The sequence below is a fragment of the Phyllostomus discolor genome, chromosome 2 (genome assembly GCF_004126475.2).
Source record: "Phyllostomus discolor isolate MPI-MPIP mPhyDis1 chromosome 2, mPhyDis1.pri.v3, whole genome shotgun sequence".
Lineage (NCBI taxonomy): Eukaryota > Metazoa > Chordata > Mammalia > Chiroptera > Phyllostomidae > Phyllostomus > Phyllostomus discolor.
Genome location: NC_040904.2, coordinates 210275159 through 210289040, shown reverse-complemented (window position 1 = coordinate 210289040; position 13882 = coordinate 210275159). Strand labels below are relative to the sequence as shown.

The 13882-nt window shown below is 42.0% G+C and overlaps 2 protein-coding genes across 3 annotated transcripts in view; one reads left to right on the top strand and one right to left on the bottom strand.

Moving 5' to 3' along the window:
* The window catches only part of DMC1 (DNA meiotic recombinase 1), a 29790-nt gene extending 19416 nt beyond the window's left edge, over nt 1-10374 (top strand). Inside the window, exons 12-13 of the mRNA XM_028532342.2 lie at nt 3997-4113; nt 9792-10374. Coding sequence (XP_028388143.1) covers nt 3997-4113; nt 9792-9861 — 187 coding nt within the window. The 3' untranslated portion in view covers nt 9862-10374. The remainder of the gene's footprint in view (nt 1-3996; nt 4114-9791) is intronic.
* On the bottom strand, nt 8726-11822 carry LOC114513746 (protein FAM50A-like). 2 transcript variants are annotated; one of them, XM_036019634.1, is made up of 2 exons: nt 11728-11822; nt 8726-11633 (listed from the first exon to the last, which is right to left on the bottom strand). In XM_036019634.1, the coding sequence occupies exon 2, from the start codon at nt 11622-11624 to the stop codon at nt 10599-10601; it is 1026 nt and encodes a 341-aa protein (XP_035875527.1). In that variant the 5' UTR covers nt 11625-11633; nt 11728-11822; the 3' UTR covers nt 8726-10598. The 2 variants fall into 2 exon arrangements, with proteins under 2 accessions (XP_035875527.1, XP_028388937.1); XM_028533136.2 differs by having other exon boundaries at nt 8726-11660; nt 11737-11786.
* Nucleotides 11823-13882: the final 2060 nt, after the last annotated feature.

Below are 13882 nucleotides of genomic sequence, written 5' to 3'. Positions count from 1 at the left end.
CCCCTCACCATAACCCTATGCTTCATGACCCCATCACCCACATTTGAAGTTGGAGGGTCAGGCTGTTCTGGGTTTTACACTCAGCGATATGACAGGCTGTAATCCGTTCACCTGGAGTGGGATAAATAAAACAATCTTTCCTGACACCTCTTCACTTCCAATATCCACCCTCATTTCTTCCTCTTTGTCATCACTCTCCCTCACCCCCAAGAAAAGGAGAAAAGAAGAGGAAAAGAAAATACAAAAGAAGGGGGCATAAGAGATCAGACTAAACAAGGAATGTGGGTGTGTTCCTGAAGCTGTTTTTACTTGGTCAGAAATAGAAGTAAATTAAAGCCCTCTAAAAGAATGCGAAATGTTATAACACCTTCTTGTGCTTTACCTCAAGACTCGGTTCAAAGGAAGTTCAAAGAAACTTTAAGATTTTCTTGGTCTACATGTTATCTGAATTATTTAGTTAAATAATAATAATAATTACCACTTATTGAGTATCTCTTATGTTCCAAGATTACTGTAAGGATAGAACTCATTGGCATAATTCCCAGCAATAGTAGGCTCTGGATGAGTTATACTAAATACACCTTGAATCCTCACAGCAGCGCTGAGAGATGAGATCTTTTTGTTCTCACCTCACAGTCAAAGAAATGGAGATTCACAAAGGTTAAGCAACTAGCCCAAGGTAGTTGGTGTTTGAGTCAGGATTATGAAAGCAGGTCATTGTAACTGTAGTCACTGGGCCAGTACCTTACCTAATGATTTTGTTTTATTCTCACAACTACCCTGCTAGTTAGACACAGTTATTATCCCCCAGTTAAATAAAGAAACACACTTAGAATGGTTAAACAGTTTTCCTGAGGTCACATGTCTGGCTGATAAGCCAAAATTCGAACCCAGATCTAACTCCCGAGTTCGTAAACCACACCGTTTATCAGGGCTATGAATGGCTGCAGAAGGGTCTGCACACTGTCAGTGGAGAGGCGTGCAGGGGTATGTAGCCATTACTCTGGTGAACGGACCAGAGTTCCGAGCCCTCGGCCCTGTGGCAGAGATGTCACCTGGCGAGCCCGCCGAGAACCAGTCTGTCTCCCTGGGGCCGACTCGCAGTAACCAAGCTCCTGAGACTCAAAGGTCAGAGGGCCAGGTACTGATGCTGAAACATGTAACTGCACTCAGGGGTCTTAGGGCCGGTGCCTTCTCCCCTCATAGGCAGAGCTCTGTAGGGACTCAAACTTTAATCCAAAGTTATTTACTAAATAATATGGAATCCAAACAAAGGGAAATAGTTGGATGAGTTGGAATAATAAGAACTGCCACATAGTAAGGACTCAATAAATCTCGGTTGTTATTATTATTATTAATACCTAACTATACCAGAGGGGGAAGAAACCATGAATCTCCTAAACATATATGCAATTTTTATATATGTACATTTTTCTGGGAGAGAGCCTATATCTTTAATTAAATTATCAATGTATTAATGACTTATAAAAAAGTTAAGAACTATAAATGTGACCCAAAATTCTACTGAATACTTTGATGGAACAAATAAAATTTGAATTGGCTTGACATTCTCCCAGAGCTAAGACTGTTATGCTATATTTCGATCTATTTGATTAAGTATTACCTCTTAGTTTATGACTCATTATATGTACCTTTTTCTGCCCGTATCTTCCCTGTATATTTTCTTAGTACTTTTGCAAATCCTCTCATTGATTTCCCTATTTAGTTTATTCAAAATCATTTTCCTTTGGAGATGACATTCTTAACCTCTTCACCTAGAATAATCTCAAACAAGCAATACTAACCTATTTCCTTTTGTGCATAGGGTACCACGTTAGAAACAGCAAATAATAAAGGGTTTTTGCTAACAGAACATCATGGCTATACATCCAGGAGTCCAGCTGCCTGCTCTTCTTGAGATTATCTGTACTAGGGTTGGGAGAGGATTACCTCAATTAGGGAGAAATTCTTTCTCTTTTTATATTTGCCTTTCTGTAAGAACACCCTTCACAATTCCTTGAACTATAGCCCTGACTGGTGCGGCTCAGTGGACTGAGCACTAGCCTGCAAACTGAAGGATCACCGGTTCAGTTCCCAGTCAAGGCACATGCCTGGGTTGTAGGCCAAGTTCCTAGTTTTGGGTATGTGGGAGGCAAACAATTGATGTATCTTTCATACATTGATGTTTCTCTTTTTCTCTCCCCCCTTCCCTTCTCTCTAAAAGTAAATAAATAAAATCTTTATTTTAGTAAGTAAGTAAATAAATAAATAAAGTTTGGAGAATTTTAGCTTCTCCAAAGATATGTCACAAATCTGTGTCCAAAAGGATCTTAGACCAGGGGGACCCAAATTATCTTCTCTTCTGTATTCATTCAGAAATATTTCTTGAATGCCTTCTATTGTATATTATGGGCATTTTTCTAAGCACTAGAGTTACAAAGATGACAAGAATTAGAGTATGGGGGGAGTGAGACCCATGAGTTACGTACTGTAATGTAGTGTGCTTTCACAGAGGAATGCATACAGTGGTTTGAGAGCACAGAGGAGGCGGTTTCTGTTCCGTTTCAGGGCACCAGGCAAGGCTCCCAAGAAGGGATGGCACCTGACGGATGAGTAAGAGCTAAATAAACAGACACAGTGGGAAAGGGGCTTTCATTTCAGAGGAAATCTTGTGTGCAAAGGCATCGAGGTGTAGGAGGAGTTGCTGAAATAAGAAAAAAGAAGTTTGAGAGGGAAGGAGGAAGAGTGACTGCAACTGTAAATAAGTATGTAGGTGGCAGATAAAAAGAAGGAGTTGAAGGAACATCTTCCTAAGAGCTTTCATTTTCTTCATGAAGAAGCAAGCAGCGTTGTCAAAGATGGGACAAGAATAGAGACAGGACTTCAGGAGACCACTGAACGTTTGGGAAGGAGGAGGCGAAGCTAAGCGTGCTCATGTGGGAGCATGACTAGTCAGTCTGGAGAGACCATCTGTGCATGGCTGTTAAAACTTCTCTCTGCCCATAGAGCTAACTCCGACTATCCTTTCCTGTCTCCCCTCCATAGAATCTTCTACTGGTCTACCTTCTGTGGAACCATCAGTCTTTCTACAGTCCAGTATTCTCACTGATATTTTTATAACTTCCATACCTGAGGTTATTCTCACTGCAAATTCATAACCTGTACAACACTGAAGGCTTTCCACATACAGTTCATACGTAAGAAGGATGTTTCTCAATTGGCTCAATCTGCTGTCATTTACATCACAGCATCTTGAAGGAGGGTTGGGTGTTTGGGGTTGTTTTTTGTTTTAATTTTGAAAGGAAGTTTATCAAGCTGGGACAGTGAAACGAGGAAGGGCTTAGGACAGGAGAAGCAGCAGGAGAGCCCAGGCAGGGCTGTTTGGCTCGCTGAGAATCCCAGAAAAGCGGGCCTTGGAGACAGGTTCAGGGGGCTGGCCCAGGGCGAGCTGCTGCTGCTGCCCACGGCTCTGCTGGTGGCAAGGCCATGGGCACCCTTAGAGTTTGAAGATGCGTGCCTGTCAGGGCGGAGGAAGGGAAAGGGAAAGATGTGGGCACGTTCCCAAGAGGGAGAGAGTGGGGCAGCTGTTTCTTATTCATTAGATTAGAATAGTGCTTGGCACATAGTAGGCTGTTAATAAATATTTCTGATAAATGAATGCCTGAATAAATAAATAAATTGAACGTATTTTGCAAAGAAGAAAACTTGTTTAACCCCAAGAGTTATCCTAAGACAATGAGTAATATTTTATTTATGGGATTTTTTTTCTATTTAAAAAACAAACAAAACATGGACTCTTTATCCCAGGAATCGCAGAAGCCGGAACTGGATGGCCCCAAACCCGACCCCACTCCAAGTTAGTGGACAAACCTTGCTTGTTCAGAACACACACCTACTCCATCCCCTGCCATCCTCCACAGAAAAGTTGCCTTGAAATTGCAGATATGACTCTATATGGACCATATAATGTAACACAAAAAGGTGTTTTTAACTTAGTTTTCAGGCAGACCCCAAAAAGCCCATCGGGGGACACATTCTGGCTCATGCTTCAACAACAAGAATAAGTTTGCGCAAGGGAAGAGGAGAGCTGAGAATTGCCAAGATTTATGACAGGTAAATATTTTCTTATTCTTAATCAGATCCTTGTACATATGGTATTAAGTCAAATTGCCTCTCCTGAGAGGCTTTAGTATTGTCACTGGAAGATGCTACATGTTTGAATTTCCTTCTAGAAAATGACTCAATTCATTGGGAAGTCCCTACTACGTACTAGGTTCTAGGGATCCAGGTATTGTGTTGACAAATGGCTTGGTCCTTGACCTTCCAAAGCTTACAGTGAAGCTAGATAATGAAATAATCAATTCCAATTGAAATGCGGTACGTGCAGGAAAAGTACAGGGAGTGCCGGGAATGTTCTTCTCCTTTCTCTCTGACGGTTTTCTTTTGAAGTTTCAATTTAAACCTCACTTCCCCTGACTTGCAGTCTAGGTTATACCCTATAGTCTTTCACAGCACTTTACTTATTTAATCAAGAATTATGAACACTAGCCCTGGCTGGTGTGGCTCCATGGATTGAGTGCCGGCCTGCGAACCAAAGGGCCGCTGGTTCAATTCCCAGTTGGGGCACGTGCCTGGGTTGCGGGGCCAGGTCCCCAGTGGGGGGTGCACCAGAGGAAACCACACATTAATGTTTCTCTCCCTTCTCCTCTCTGAAAATAAATAAATTAAATATTTTAAAAGAAGAAATTATAAAGCCCTGGCTGGCGTAGCTCAGTGGATTGAGCGCGGGCTGGGAACCAAAGTGTCGCAGGTTCGATTCCCAGCCAGGGTACATGCCTGGGTTGCAGGCTATAACCCCCAGCAACTGCACATTGATGTTTCTCTCTCTCTCTCTCTCTCTCTCTCTCTCTCTCTCTATCTCCCTCCCTTCCCTCTCTAAAAATAAATAAATAAAATCTTAAAAAAATAAATTATAAACAATAAATTTTAAAAAGAAACCTACTACATATCGGCTGTTCTAGGTTCTAGGGATAGTGAAAAAACAAACAATAAAACAAGGCCCTGTCTTCATGGAGCTTAGGTTCCATTGGTAGTGATTTACAGTATAGCATGTGTCACGCTTATTAGACATTAAATACCTTGAAGACAGGGACACTATGCTGGGACATCGCAGATGTGCAGTATTTGTAACTGACTGATTAGCCACCCTGAGCAAAGGCAGAGATGTGTAATAGCTCCTTACCCTAGGGAGGGGGAAATCAGCCAAAAAAGAAATCAGGTGAGCTCTTAATTTGGTTTTTGCTATGAATCACAGTACATAATACATATTATTGTTGAATAAATATTAAATAATCAGTTTCCACATCCATGTGGTTTTTACTCAGACCATTTTGCTTTTCATTACCTGCCTTGTGGAAGACTATAATATTCAAATGCTATGTTTTAGGAAGCATCAGCAATCTCTAGAAATTTGCTACAAATGTTTTTTTGTTAAATAGACAATAGAATTGTTTCGTGTTTTTTACTAAAATTTCTTCGTCTATATCTTGGATGGATTGCTGTGCTTAGAACTTTCCTACCACTTTCCGCTCTGAATTGTAATCAGCTGATTACGTGTGCATCTGTCTCACAACAGAGATGGGGCTTGGCTCTTTCATGTCCCCAGGACCTAGCAAGGTACTTGGCACATAGTAGGAACTCAGTAACTATTTCTTAAATTAATAAATGCATGGACCTTCCTGTTCAATCATTTGTCTATTTCATTAAGGCCTCCAAACCGTGCAGGAACAAACAACTCTTTCATTTCATACAGTCCTTAGAGGATACTAGGGTTCTGCGGACTCAGTGAAGGATAATTAAAGCTATCATAGAGATTAGTTATGTCAAATTTTCATAAATTTGAATGAAAACAGCAAAACTAGATCAGAGCTTAAAACGTCAAAACTTAGTTTTCTAAGCTTCTAGTCTTGTAGCACATACTCTTTTCCTTCTGGTCCCTAAAGATTTCTCACAAAGAATTCTCCTTGACTTAGAACTTTTTGGAAGAGATGTTGCTAATAGTGATAGCTAACACTAATTGAGTGGCTACTATGTGCTAGGCTTTACACCAAGTGCTTTATATATATTTTACTATTTGTAACAACAACCCTAAGAGACAGAGGTCATTATCCCCATTTTACACATGAGAAAACCAAGGCCCCAAGCAGTTACTTAACCATTGCTCCTCTAAAGTCTATTTTAAAACATAGGAGCGAGAGCAACCCTTTGTAAAACTAAGTCAGATCATATCTATTCTCGACTTCAAATCCTCCAGTGGCTCCTCATCTTCACTCAGAATCAAAGCCCAAGTATCTGCAGCGGTTTACAGAGCACTGCGTGAACGGCCCCGCTCCTATTCTTCCTGCCCTCCCCCTGGCTCCCGATGCTGCCGCCTGAGTGGGCACCTTGATGTTCTGTACATGTCAGGCACACTCCCACCTTAGGGCATTCGTGCTACTGTTGTTCTCCCTGCCTGGAATGGTCTTTTCCCACACTGCCCTCTTTCTGGTCGCGTCCTTCACCTCCTTCAAGTCTTTGATCAAATGTTACCTGTTCAACAATGCCTATCGTGATCTCCCTATTTAAAATTGCAACTACCCTCCTCCCAACCTCCACACTTCCAATCTCCTTTACCTAGCTCTACTTTTTCTTTCCTTAAAACACACCATTTTCTAACATATCGCATAATATATGTATGATGTCCATTATGTATTGTCCGTCTCTCCTTCCCCCCAATGTAAGTTTCACAAGGGCAAGAGTGTTTGTCTATTTTTCTGTTCTTCTAGTTTTCATTTATAGACCTCAAGTGTGCACAACAGGGATACAGCGGGTGCTCAATAAAGATTTTCCTTAATTAGTAAAAGAATGGACTTGTCTCAACCACAAAACAAATAAGGGATGGCATAAAATTAGAAACTATTCTGTCTGAATCAAAGATCTGCACTTTTAATCATTACACTATTTCTTCATTTATGTGGGATGATCTATTTAGGGCAGTCATAGCTAGTCTACTGTAGTTACCCCCCATGTCTTCAACTACTACTTTACACACATGTAAAAGAAAGACATTTCTTATTAAACAAACAATTCCCCAAGAACTGAGTAGAAAGGGGATCTTAGAAGAGTTCCCAGGTGTACAGGAATGGCTACAAAAGGGACCAAGCCCATTTCCTAGAATTCACCATAGTAACTGCTTCTGTTATTTAGCTATAGTTGGCTCTCAAGTGTATATTTTTCTCCTTTTAAAACTTAAGTGAATAAAGACCCCATTTATTTTACTCCACTTAGCATATCTGTGATCAGTGGACAGTAAAAGCAAAGAACACTACTGAATTCAGAGGAAGAACACATTTTAAATAATTGCAAAAATAATGAAAAGACATACAAATCGTCAGGTATCTGAAGTTAATTGTTTTTTATTGTTTCTAGAACAAAACAAACAAAAAGCCTGGTTCAACTTTGCAGGTACCTTGCTTGGCTTCCCTCTTTCTCAACTGCTTTTCTTTCTACCATTTGTAAGAGGCCAACTGAGTATTTTCCAACAAGTCTAAAAGGTTATTTTCAAATCCCATTGAGGGCTTCCTCCTCAGCTACAGCTTCAGTCTGCAAGGCCTACCTTGCCTGCAGCCTGTGTTCTGAGCCGCCCTCAGGGGAGGCCTCTCTGCGTTTCCCAAGGCGAGTAACCTTATCAGCAGGGAGCTCAAAGTTTGCTGCCTGACCTGCTCCCTCCCAACAAAACGAACGAAATTTTTAAAAAACACCCAACTTTGAAAGGCAGTATGCCTCCTAGTTTAGAACATGAGCTTTGGAATCAAAGCTTCTGGAGTCGTCACCTTAGGCTCCAATCCTGGCATTTTCACTTACTAGCAATGTGACTTTGGGCAAATTATTTCCGTCTAAATATTAATCTCATTTGTCAAGTGTGGATAATAATACATACCCAGCAGGGTTATCATAAAGTTTAAATGAAATAAAATACGGGATCCTGACACATAGTAAAGAGTAACTACTTAATAAACTAGGCTATTAACAGTACTATAGTCACCATTACCTGGATGTAATAATAGCACAAAGTGGCAGCAATCTCTTTCATGATCAGTGATTTTCAGATTTCTATTTCTAGTCTAACCGTTTCCTCAAGTTTTATTCATTTCCAACTGCTGGCAGAACTCGTACATAAATATCCCAAAATACCTTAAATGAAATGTATCTAAACATAACCTCTTATTCTTCCCCTTTTTTATACACAAAAGCGGCTTTCTATCCGTTTTTTTAATGCTATTACCTCTACCTGAATTACTCCCATTTCTGCCTCAAAGACCCTTCAGATGTTATCTATGAAGCCTTTCCTAATCAACCTACCTGGCATAATGTCTCCTTTATTTAAAAAAAAAATTTATTGTTGTTCAATTATAAGTGTCCCCATTCTCCCCCATTACTCTTTCCTGCCCTGCCCTCCCCTCCTCTCCCACATCCAATCCTCCCCACTCCCCTTTCTCTCGAGTTCTGTAACATATGTACTGACTTTATAAAACAGCTTAATTTGCCTATATATATCACATGTCATAGCCCACCTGTTAGACTTCTTGAGAGTAATGCCTGTCTCATTTTTGTAAAATCTATATGGTCTAGTACATGTTAGTCTGATTTCCAAAAAGTTAAAAACATGACTTCTTGCAAATAAATATAAAATGAACGTGTCAAAGATTTTATTCAACTCCCTAATTAATGAGGAAACCACTGATTCAAAGGATAATTTGAGAAAAAGAGTTATGTAGTCAAATGAATGTGGAAATACACTTGCTAGTAAATAAAAAATTGGTTAATATCAGGCAATGAATTGTAACATTTGAAGTTTTTTCTACTAGAGGGAAATCAGTTGCCTTTCTACACAATGAAATTCAGTTCATTTCCGTTGCTATAGCCTGGAATTGTCTGTATGGCCCTCAGACAAGGATCATCTGCACTGCTCTTAGTTTTCTACAAATCAACTCTACCCAACAGAGTTTTAGAATAAATTAAAAGATAAATTTTAAAGAGCATATAAGCATGAATTATATACAAATATGTCATTTATTCAACTAATTAATGCAGCAACTAATAAGATTTTATAACCAGATCAAAAGAAAAAATCAAATTACCACACACATATGTAATCAGATAAGGAACGCTGAGATGAATTATAAATTGATCAAAAATAGGTCACAGTATCTATAAAACAACAATCGATTACACGCCTCCACACAATTACATTTTTATGGACAAGAATAGTTGCATTACTCATAGTTTTCTACAACTCGGAGTTATAAAATGGCCCAGACAATGAAAAGCACGGAGTCCTCACAGAACCGGGGAACCGGGAAAGACGGTAAACACGTGCTAGTCATGTCAGTTTCCCCCGCGCTGGCCTGGGCAGTAAAAGGTGCACAGCCTTTAGCATCAGATAAGCCCCTGGGAGTCTGCTGCAAAATGCCCGACACACTGAAAGCACGCTCCATTATCCCTTTTGCCTATTTCCAAGTTTGGGGTAATTTTTCTTGACATTCAGAACCTTACACATAAAAACTTGTTCCATAAATGTTTGTGTGGGTTGATAATACTTGTAGGTAAATTCTGTAGTCCACATTTAGCTGTACCAACTCTGAGATGTCTCTGGAGACTCGCAAAGATAGGAGTGTGATGTCTGTAACATGAATATAGTATTTATAGAAGTAGAGCTTTTTATAAACTTCTGTTCCCTTGCATTCTGTTAGCCCTGACATGCCTGAAAACGAAGCCACCTTCGCAATAACTGCTGGAGGAATTGGGGATGCCAAGGAGTAGGTGGTGGATTGATGCAAATTGCTTCTTAGTACTTATTAGGAGATGAAGAAATAGAAAAGCAGTCTCACATACCAGATCTTGAAGTAAGAGTTTGTTTCACATGTTATTAAAGTCAGCAAGGGATTTAAATATATATTTACCTTAAAAGTCTCTGATGTATAACTTTGCATTGTATGTGGATTCAGGAATATGTATGTATATGAGTGAATAAACCTATTGAAAACTACTTGGGAAAGTGATACCAGGTTCTCTCACTGCAGCTTTTTTTTTTAATTGTATGATTTCATTTATGGGAAACTTCCAGAATAGGCAAATCCATAGACAGAAAATAGGCTAGGGAGTGCCAGGGGCTGGGGGAGAGGCTGCTAATAGGCACAGGGTCTCCTTGTGGAGTGTGAGAAATACTCAGAAACTAGAGATGATGACCGCACAACATTGTCAATGTACTAAATTCCCTGAATTGTACACTTGCAAATGGCCAAAATGGTGAATTTTGTTACGTCAATTTTATCTCAAAAATGTTTTTTTTTAATAAAGAACAGTGCTCTGACTCTAACATGTGCATTTCTTTATCATAAAAGAAAAAGCAGTGAAGACAGCAGCAAATGACAGCATCAAGGGCAGGGGATGGTCAGTCACGTCACAAGATCGGGGAAACCATGCACCTGGAGTCCTGCAGACCCGGGCAGGGGGAGTCTGGGGGGACCCGGGGAAGTGAGCCCGCTCCACCTCTGCATTCACCGGATCGTGTACTTGTCCCACTTCTTCTCGGGGTCATAGGGTTCCCAGCGGCTGGCGGGGAAGATGTGCTTGTTCTTCTCGTACCAGCTCCTTAGCACCACCTTGCCCGCGTGCGACTCGTCCTTCTCCACCGTGGCGTCACTGAGCAGCCGCACGTCATCGTGAACGTCGAAATTGAAGAGGGGCCCGCTCTTGCCTCGGGCCTTGGTGACGATGAAATCGTAGAAGCTGTGGTGGTGGGGTATGATCAGGTCCTCCTTGATGTACATGAGCTGCTCCACCCCGGCCGACCTGAGCTCGCTGAAGTCTCTGCGCAGGATCTCCAGCGCCTTCTGCAGGAACTGCTGCATGGTGTTGCCTTTTTTCATCTTGACTGTCCGCCGGTGCCCGGAGCCATCCCAGTAACTGAAGGTGATCTCGATCTCCTCGCTCTTGATCTTCTCCTGCTTGGCCTCCCACTCCTGCCGCAGCTCTTCCCGCAGCCGATTCTCCTCCTCCTCGCGGTCGCGGTCAGGCAAAAAGCTGGTATCCACATCCGGGTTCTTCCCCAGTTTCCTCTTCTTCGTGAGGACCTCTTCCCTTTCCAACTCCTCCTCAAGCATGGCCACCTCGTCCTGCTCCTCGCCCTCCTCCTCCTCCTCCTCTGCGTCCACAGCGAAGGACAGGCAAGAGATCTTCCGCTTGGCCTCCTTCTTGCGTTCCTTCTCCCGCAGCTTCTCCAGCTGCAGCTGCAGCTCCTTCGACTGCTCCTTCTTGGCCAGCTGCTTCTCCCGTTCCTTCACCAGGGCCTCCTGCTTGGCCTTCATGTCATTCAGGGTCACAAGTCCCACGGTGCTGGACTTGAGCTCCGCCTCCACGGCATCGTAGTGCGCAGAGAACTTCTTGTCGATGTTGGATTTCACGATGTTCTCCTCGGCGATGCGCTGCTTCATCTGCTCCATTTGCTCGCGCTGCTTCTCCCGCTTCTTCATCAGGTGCATGGCGCGGCCCGCCTCGCTCGCGGCGCCCTTGTACTGAGCCATGGCGGCAGAGGCAGCGGGGGCGGCAGACGCAGCAGGGGCGGCAGACGCAGCGGGGGCAGCAGAGGCAGCGGGGGCGGCGGGGGGCGGCGGGGGCGGCAGAGGCAGCAGCAGGAGCGGCAGCGAGAACAGCCACCACAGCCCGGGATAGTCAACGGCTTTGGCGACCGCAGCGTCTGTGCCGTCAGCCGGCGCCGGCGCGGTGACGTGGGCTACGAGGAGACGTGCAGGCGCAGCGCCGCACCACGCAGCGCCCCGCCCCCTCTTGCGTCCGCTTTTTAAAGGGAACCACCAGGCGAAGGGGAAGTCCCAGAATTCAGAGGTGTTCCACTCTCCTCTAGGTTTCCTCTCGAACAGTTCTAGAGGCTCCGTTTCCGAAGGCGGGAGACCTTTGAGGAAGGAAAGTTTGCGTGACACACACAAAAAAGCCTCTTTTTAAACTTACAGTGTCAAACTGTACATTCACCTTTATAGCAACAGAAAACATTAAATTAAGCTAAATTTTAAATCATTTGACTTTTTGACAAGTTGAAATTACTTTTTAAAAATGTGCTTTTGATATATATGTATTTTATTGGAAAGATAAAGAGGAAGGAAATAAGTAGCTTTACAATTTGGGGTGTAAAGGTAGCACGACTTTAAAGTTTTGCGTAGAGAATTAAAAACCTTTTTTTTTATTTCATTTTATTTACTTTATTTTCATCACCATTTTTTAAAAAATCTTATTTACTTATTTTTAGAGAGGGAAGGGAGGGAGAAAGAGAGGGAGAAACATCAGTGTGCGGTTGCTGGGGGTCATGGCCTGCAACCTAGGCATGTGCCCTGACTGGGAATCGAACCTGTGATGCTTTGGTTCACAGCCCGTGCTCAATCCACTGAGCTACACCAGCCAGGTAAAAACCTTTTTAAATATTAAAGTTAAATGTAAAGTTCCAGACACTTATCTAGACATGTGTAAAAGAATATTTTTTCTAATTGTTAAAAATAAAATCTAGTTTTTAAAATGTATGTGGTAAAAAGTATTTTAAAATTAAAGTAATATTTACAATGACAATCTTTATAAACTTCAGAAAGATCCAATCTCTTATATTGTAACAACTTTTATAAATATTCAAGTATTGTAATACCATTTGTTACAAAAGGCATTTGATTATCCATTAAGTCACCTACCAATTGTATATTGAATGCTAAGTGCTAAAGAATATACAGGGAATTACAGTTTCTGCCCTCAATGTATTAATATACTGGTTAAGAAAAAAGGCTAATTTTTGAAAGAACAAGAGAGCAGATGACCAGTAGTGTGATTTGGACTATAGGGCTCCAGAAATGGGAGTGGAGAGGGTAAGCTTTGAGACAGCACGTGCAGAGTTTAGAAGCTGGGATTTGGAAACAGAGACTGACTAGACAAGTAGAATTGTTCACGGGGTGGGGTTCTGGGAAATAAGAGCTTTTTTAAAATTTTATTTTACATTTCTTAAGCCACAGAACTGCTTCTCTGAATATATAAAGATAAAGTCATCTAAGAGCAGATTTTTTTATATTCTACAGAACCATTTAAGAAATGGCTTCTTGCCCTGACCCGTGTGGCTCAGTTGGTTGGGCATTATCTCCTAAAGGTCACTGGTTCAATTCCAGGTCAGGGCACATGCCTGGGTTGCAGGCCAGGGCCTAGGTTGGGGCCCATGTGAGAGGCAGCCAATTGATGTTTCTCCCCCTCTCTTTCTCCTCCCCTTCCCTTCTCAAATAAATAAATGAATAGATAAATTTTAAAAAAAGAAGAAAGAAAGAAATGGCTTCTTTTATAGAGATAGAACACTTGTTGCCCTCAAGTAAATCAACTCCTGAAGAAATCAGACTTACAGTGCAAACACAACCAAAGCCTTGGAAGGAAAGAAGGAAGGACTTCAAAAATACAAATATAAATGCATATTTTTTGTCCTGGAGAGAGGAAAGTTTTGTTATTCAAGCAAAACTGAGCATTTCCTAGAGATACCCTTGTATGCCAAGCCCTAGAAAGGGAATGGACTAATTTGTATAGGATCCCAGGGCCTTTTGGTAGGGAAGGAAATAAAACTCCCAAGATTTAAAGTCCAGAAAATCTTTCCGGGTTAAGCCGAGTACCCCCTGACCAGGAGGAGAATTTACGCAGAGGTGGGCAGTGTGGTTGTAAACCAGGGCTCAACACAAGGGCCTACAGCTCTGTGAGGAGGGTTTTAATATGGCATGTGGCCAAAGACAGACCCCCCCCCCCCCGCCCCAAT